Source organism: Limulus polyphemus, unplaced genomic scaffold, assembly GCF_000517525.1.
Source record: "Limulus polyphemus unplaced genomic scaffold, Limulus_polyphemus-2.1.2 Scaffold2558, whole genome shotgun sequence".
Lineage (NCBI taxonomy): Eukaryota > Metazoa > Arthropoda > Merostomata > Xiphosura > Limulidae > Limulus > Limulus polyphemus.
The window spans coordinates 102,896-111,005 of NW_013668168.1; the positions used below are offsets into that span (position 1 = coordinate 102,896).

The 8,110-nt window shown below is 30.8% G+C and overlaps 1 protein-coding gene across 3 annotated transcripts in view; it reads right to left on the bottom strand.

Annotated features, from left to right (window-relative positions):
- Positions 1-8,110, bottom strand: part of LOC106467295 (syntaxin-16-like) — a 41,711-nt gene that overhangs the window by 3,995 nt on the left and 29,606 nt on the right. For all 3 annotated transcript variants that reach the window (XM_013927633.2, XM_022395441.1, XM_022395440.1), the window contains exons 7-9: positions 2,010-2,172; positions 1,734-1,843; positions 1,099-1,242 (exon numbers count right to left, since the gene is read on the bottom strand). In XM_013927633.2, the coding sequence (XP_013783087.1) occupies positions 1,099-1,242; positions 1,734-1,843; positions 2,010-2,172 (417 nt within the window). The remainder of the gene's footprint in view (positions 1-1,098; positions 1,243-1,733; positions 1,844-2,009; positions 2,173-8,110) is intronic.

Consider the following 8,110-nt stretch of genomic DNA (forward strand, 5'->3'; position numbering starts at 1 on the left):
TGTACAACGTTTCGACAAGATTTTGTCTTCATCAGGTACCTGATGATGAGAAAACCTCGTTGAAACGTTGTACATTTGCTGTTATGTTAAGATTATGACATTAACTATTTTTTTTTACTAAATGGGAGTCACAATTTAAGTCTTTTTGAAATATCCATAAGTTAATTACATTAAAAAATATTGGTACCAAGTGATAAAATATTTTGGTGGTGTTAAAATTAATCTTAAAAAAACTATTTTTTTTGCTTAAGATAAAAATCACAGTTGTGCTTAAATTAATAACCGATATCTTAAAGCTTTTAATCATTTCAAGCTCTGCAAAGTCTCAATGGCCACTTATACTTTGCACTCAAAATAATATAGTTTTAAATACCCATTTATTACAAAAAGTAGATTGTTGTAAATTGTAATCAGCTATGATTTCATGATAAAATATTCTGGGCAGATACACCTATATCTATATGTTATATGACAACAACAACAGAGAATCACACCTTTCACAAGGAATTTGTGTGAATTGAAAATTAAAAATATACTACATAAATTTTATGCACAAAGCCCAGGCACACAGAGAATTATGAAAGATCAACATTTTATAAAATAAACACTTGAACATACCCAGGAGATTAAAGCCAGAAAATTTTTAACCCTTTTTATTATTTAGTTTTCACAATATATCAAGTATGAAGCACACAAGCAAAGCACAAGTTATATAAGAAATTGATATTTGTGGTGATTTCCGATGGATCAAACTTATAATTTTGTTTCCACACTTTCGCTTTTGATAGGTTATATGCATTCTGTGAACATAGAAACACCTAATACCATGTGCAAATTGTGTTCATGATATCCTTTTGAAATTTTTCCAGCAAATTTCTATGGATTTTACAACTATAAACCTACAATAAATTGTGCATATATTAAACCACTCAATCTCTTATTATAAGGTGGAAATGTCTCGGCATAAAAAGAAAAATATCTAAATTGTAAAAAGGGCATTTTTAGTTTCAATATATTTAGTGAGCTTCACACTTGTATTCAATGTTTATTGTAGTTATGTAGTTTTCAATATCTAACAAATGAAGCTTGAACTTGTACCTGATCAGCGATTATTGTTGCTAAATCTCTAAAGATCTCATTCAGCTCGGCTATGGATTGAACAACATGGGCTATTTCCTTTTCACGTTGATCCACCACATAGCTGTTATTGTCTATTTGAAGTAGCTGCTCTTGTGAAAACTTCTGGGGAAGAGTTTCAACAAATAAAGATTAACACGTTTCAAGCAGTTATTTAAAGTTAAAATGAAAATCTTTTTTATTGACAGGTAGTCTCTCTTTATGATCAGTGCAAGTGTACTACTCAAACAAAAATAAACAAGTTGCTAATATATGACCCAACAGTATAAAAAGACAACACACTGATTTTCACAAACATTGTTCACAGTCTATTCTCAGCAACTGCTGCAAAAAGTATGAAACAATTATTTATTAATGAAATGGAAAAAATTAATGAATGTTACACATAAATTATACACATTATATCTTACAGAAGGAATCAGTTATAAAAAGTTATAATTTGTCATTCTGAAAGAGTCACAAAATTGTTGTTCTTCAACTTGAAAGAGTGTATAATTTCACATAAAACTAAACAATTAGTTTTCTGAACTCATACTTTAAAAATAAAATGGGGGATTTGATAGTTAGTTGAGAATTTAGATATTTTCACAGCTTACTTGTTCAAACATTTGGTCCATAAGTAAATTGTCACCAAAACCTCCATCGATCATGGGTGAAAGAGGAGTTGTAAAAAATTGCTCAGAACGTTCTTCCCTTGATCTCAGGTCTGGAGAAAAATACAGGTAATTTACTTTGTCATTTTTTTAAATTACTTCCATATATCCATACAGTTGTACAAAAGCTCTTTATGAACCAGCTTATGAAAAAAAAACTGCCCCTGAGTATAACAAGAAAACAAAAACCAATGACCATAGTTTATAGATATAACTAACTTTTTAAGTAGGAGCCTTGAGCAGATCGAAAGGTGACAAAAAGATCCTGTAGTGCCCCAACAAGGGACACAACAACATTTTTGTTCACTCTTGATTCCTGGAGGCTTGCACCACGACTTCGTGAACCAATTTGATGAATCAATCGTTGACAATGAGTAAATATCTATAAAAGATGGTACAAAGAACACATTATGAAAACTATTAGAATTTAGAAACACTAAATAATAAAACCACAATTAATAAAAGAAAATAGTAATGTACTGAGAATAAACTGTTTTATAATAAAACTTATTTCTTAGTGTAAGCATAAAAAATACACAATTTTCACTGATTATATTAAATTGACTTTTATGTTCAACAATATCTGTTAAAATTAACTCCTTAAATCCATAAATTTTTGTACATTCTGCAAGAATTATTTTTATGATGCCCTAATAATTATCACCACACCTTATAAAATTTCCAGTCTATTTATAAAAGGTGGATGATAATATGGTTTGGATTAGCTTTTAGCCAAAGAGACATAAATGTTATTGAACACTGTCACCACTTGATGGGTAAATCAGGATTTTTGGCCGGATGCTGCCAACGTCTGCTCGGGTTTAAAGAGCTAAAAAAAGATAATGTCTTAACTACAGCATAATATTCAGAAGCTAGGCTAGTAGGAAATCATCTAGGGATTTTCTGAGGTCTTCCTAAAATACACATATAAAGATGTTCATTAAACCTACTGCTTCAAACATTGGAACAATAATCATACATTGGCTGGATTTTTGGTTGGTTTCCTGAAGAAGTATATTACTTGCGAATGTACAATGAAAAACAGTTTTAAAATTCCTAATGAAATAAAAAACAAAGTTTGATAGGAGTTTATTGTGCTAGTTTGGATATTGAGTCCACATATATTAACATTCCTTTGGAGGAAATAATCCAGATATTGTACTAGTTTTGAGACTGAATCCTTGTATATCAACATTCCTTTCGAAGAAAGGATCCTATTGTGTATAGATTTACTTTTGACTTTAATTTGAATAAGTTAAAGATTAAAAAAATTCTATTTTTGAAGGTAATGAATTTTGCAGCTAAAGAATCACACTTTCTCTTATGTTCTCTTAATGTTAAACTTTATGATCAGATTGATGATGTAGCTATGGGTTCTAGATTGTTTCCTTCTTTGTTTTCATGAAAGTAATGGCTAGATGATTTCACACTGTCTTTTAAACTATAAAATTATTGGATATATGTATATGATACTTTTACCTTTTACTGTTTTCAAGAACCCAAATCATATTCCTCAGGTTTTAGAATATTTAAACAGTAAACAGAAAGGTACTGATTTTACTGTTCAACATTAGCATTTCTTGATACACTAGTACATAATTGTGATGGTGACTTTGAATATGAGGTTTATCACTAGAAAACATTTACTGGATTTTCATTTTTGAATTTATGTACCAACAGTGTTTAAAGAAAATCTAACAAAGATTTTAATTCATTGTAGTTACAAAATCTCAAGTATTTATAAATTTATGTATTAATAAAATGTAACATCAAAATTTTCTATGTAAAAATGACTTTCACATTTAACTGATTAACTGAATTATGATTATTCAAATAAATGAAACTCTGGTAAGCTTTCAACATATGAAGTACCTAAATGTCCAGTTTATTAAATTTTGCCATATAATACAAAACATCCTTTACTTTTTTTAAAAACTATGCACCCTACTTCATATGGTGTAATTGTGTGAACAACTGTGATGCCTTTTTAAACCTGGATTCATCTGCAGTATTTCTTTAGATATAAAGATCAAATGTCATTGAAAACACCAAATGCAGTTAATGAGTTTACACATCCTTGTTCAAAGAAGGTTACGTCAGTTCCACAACAAGAAAATTGGTAACACAACTTTAAGGACATGCAAAATTAAGAATGTGAAACAGATCAAGTATATTGAAATACACCTTAGCTGACTGACTGTGTTGTAGTAATCCATTTAAATTATTTTAAGCTCTTAACAAGGGCCAAAGGTGAACAACGCTCCTGTATAAAAAGAGAGCATACTTGTTCATATACTGAGGCCAAAAATTATTTAGGTTAGTTCAGCATTTAAACTATTTATCTTATAACTCAATAAAAGTAGCTGCAAATGAAATCAAAATATATAGTTTCATTTACCAGCAACTTATTATAAACAATGTTCAAGATAGCAAAAATCATTCAGGACCAAAAACTTTGGTAATTCACATAAGAATGAAAAGAGCTTTTGACAGGTGGACTTTTTCTGCAGAGGTAACTGAAGAATGGGGAAATGAGCTGTACAGTGTGGGCATAAGTTGAAAAACAGGAAGTCTAACTGCCTGGTGTGAGGCAGTCACATGTTTGTTTCATAGTTGTGAATCACTTTTTGAGTTATGTGGTTTAAAGAAAAATTCTAAAACTGCTATATTTTTATGTTATCATTTTATTATTTTATTTATTTCTCAATGCAAATCATATATAAATATGAAATGGTAAAATGTTAAAGATAAATTTGTAACATAGTCAAACAGAAAACAATGTAAAAAATTTAATTCATTTTTTATAAGATTCAAGTCCAAAAAGAAGAGATGAAAATAAAAAGATTTTTAAAATAAAGAGTATGGAAGAGATTAGAAATGTTACTCAATATAAGAGGTGTTGAATATTTAAGACAGATAGCTAAACGAAAAATTGAAACCATAAACTGAAAGAAAAGATATGAAATGTTTGAAGGCTATTGGTGCCAGAAAAAACTTAATGTTATAAAGATTAAAACTGTTAGAAGTGGCAATCCTATAAGCTTCTTCCATCTCTCTATCTTCTTTAGACTGGAATCCATTTTCAATACCTTAGAAAGCCATGCTACTGATGAGTGATGGGGTTGGTTAGGTTTGTCCGGCATATTGTTAGTTACACTGTACGAGATACATGATATTTTGTTTAATATAAGTAATTTCTATCCTGGTTTTATGGGGTTATGCTTGTACTTGTCAGAAAAAAATGTCAATAGTTTCAAGAAATGTAGATTTGACAGTGAGCAACCATTCTATGGCTATATAATTAATCTTAGCTTATCTCAGAACTTTTATGAGAAGGAAATAAGAATTTCAGAAAATAATTTGTTTTAAATATTTAATAAGTTGATGTAGCTGTTTTCTAGAATACATTAGATATTTTTGAGGTTTGAAAGATTGAAAGATGAATTCTGTTAGTTACTTTATTGTTTGAGGATGGTTTTTCATTGAATGTTACTTCTTGTTTATCTTTTCTATCAATCTCAGTCTTTATGACCTCTTTGTATTATTGTTTGTTTTATCATTTCTGTATATTTTTATAACTATTTTCATTAGAACAAATTTTCTTGATGTATAAGATTTGACTATATCTAACGTTTCATTTAACATGAGCAGGGTGGCAACTTTAGTAACAAAGATATTATGTTCTATTTTTTAGTTTTCTGTACAGATTAGTGTGTAGAAGACCATCTTTTTTTGTAGAATGACTCGAGTGTAAACTTAATAGCTTTTCAGAAGGAGTGCAAATGTCAAAAATTCTGGAGAGACTCAATGTTGGCAGTCCAGTGAAGATGTCATCAATGTAACATTTCCAGATGTGTGATTTCACAGCACTTTTTTCAAAGATACGTTTTCCAATATCACCCATTCATTTGTTAGAAGTATTAGGAGTCATCTTAGTACCCAAAGCACTGCTGTTAGTCTGAATGTATTAATGGATTAAAAGTTATTCAAGATCAAGACAATTCTGATTATATCAGAGTTTTTGATATTCTGATGGATTAGATAAACTAAAAGCTTCTTAAACTTCAATGAAGGAATAATATTAGGAAGTAATGGCCCTTTATTATTAATTCACTCAATGATATTTAGAAAATGCAATGTGTCTTTGATGTAAAAAAGGGGTTTTGTATTTATATATTTATATGGCGGTCAACATAAGTATTAGGTCGTTAAGAAATTAATGTCGTGTTTTGGAACACTTTCATTAACCCCCCACAAAAAAAACGTACATCACGTATAATAGTTAAACGAACTGCCTAAACATCATGTTAATGTGTAAAGTTTAGTATACTCTAGTTCCTTATAGTGATGGCACATAACAAGACACACAATTGGCATGTAATGCTGTTTGAATACAAGAAGGGAAACAATGTCTCTGTAGCCACAAACAATATCAAAGAAGTTTATGGAAATGTTTTGAACATTCGTAAATGTCAACAATGGTTCAGCAAATTTCATTCATAGGTGACTATTGTCTTAAAAACTGTGATGGCAGGGGCCGACATGTTGGAATTGATATTGATCCTATGAAGACACTTGTTGAGTCTAACCCAAGGCAACACACTCATGAAATGGCCCTGAAATTGCATGTCTCTCATGAAACAATACGTAGACATCTAAGGAATATGGAAAAACTCCATAAAGAAGATGGTATGTGCCTCATGAACTCTCCGATGATCATCGTTTCCAATGTGTGAACATTTATTCTCTTCTGGCACATGATGCACGTGAACCATTTTTGAACAGAATTGTCACCAGTGATGAAAAATGGATTTTCTATGTAAATATTAAATGCTAAAAATGGCTCATTCCTAGACAAGAACCACTTCCGACCCCAAAACTTGGACTCCATCTGCAGAAAGTGATGCTTTGTGTTTGGTGGGACATCAAAGGAGTAATTAATTTCAAACTCCTCAATCCACAGCAAACTGTCAATGCAGAGATCTATAGTCAGTAACTGGAATGTTTAAATCAATCCCTTCATTGGAAATGCCCTTCACTCGTCAATCAGGAAGGTGTTGTTATTCTCCACAACAATGCATGTCCACATATAGCATGTTTGATGCAACACAAGATTATGGAGTTGTGTTGGGAAGTTCTCCCCCACCCACCATATTCTCCATTGTTTGCTGCAACACCATCTTAGTGGTATGTGGATGGAGTTAAAGAGGACATCAACATGTTTTTTGCATCAAAGCCAAGTGATTTCTTTAATCAGGGCATTAACACCCGGATTGTAAGATGGAAAAGCATCATCGATAAGAATGGAGACTATTTCATTTAATAGATGTTTTGTTTTGATATACAAGTTGTTTGTGTTTTTTCATCTAAAAAAAAATGACATTAATTTCTTGATGACCTAACAGATAATGTTTTTGAGTGTCATGTTTGTATTAGATATGACTGGACACCCTGGATTATTAGGTCTGTGTATATTACGTAGAAATTAAAATCTTGTTTTAGTGACAATTACTGGAAGATGTTTGTACCAGTTGTTATTTGAATTTCTTGTTGTTAGTGTTTGTGAATTATATTGTCCTAGAAATTAGTTTCATCAAGTTGCCAATTAGCTTCAGTTACATAAACGTTTTTACAGAGATTAAGAGCAGATTTTATTTTTTGTCAGATTTTGTCTGATAGAGGAAAGTGTCCAAGAAGATTTCTCTTTAAAGGCAGATCCAGGATGGTGATCAGAAGAATGAGGGCTTGATGTATAAGGTTGCACTGAGTCATAGTTTTTAAAGGAATTCAAGAATGTCAGAAAAAATTAGGTTTATTAACAAAACTGTTTGTGGGACAAAAGTTTAAGACTTTTGTTCAGAAGTGTAATTTTGACATCAGACAGTAATCTATGAAGACTGGTACTGTTGGAAATGGTTGGTGAAATTTCATTTTTAGTGAGATCACTAGTGTTATTTTTGGGTTGTTGGATTTAAAAGGTACTTTTCCAGTGTTTAGCAGGTATGTATTTCATTTGATTGTTTAAGATGTTTGCAAGTGGAAGTAGGTGGTGTAAAACAAATACAAAGTATTGTGTTTTTTCTTGCCTTCAACTTTCATGATATTCTTTGTACCCCATAACACATAAAGAGATCCACACCCATGTAACTAAAACCCAGCCAGTCAGATTTATTTCTTGTTTTATAACTTATATATACACCTTATGCTTCTTCCTTTAACTTTAAAGATAATTCATCTTCGATGACGAGGAACCCACTTTGAGACTAATAATGGCTGGAGACGGCTTGAGTGGGTAATGAAGAAAAACTTTAATACAACAG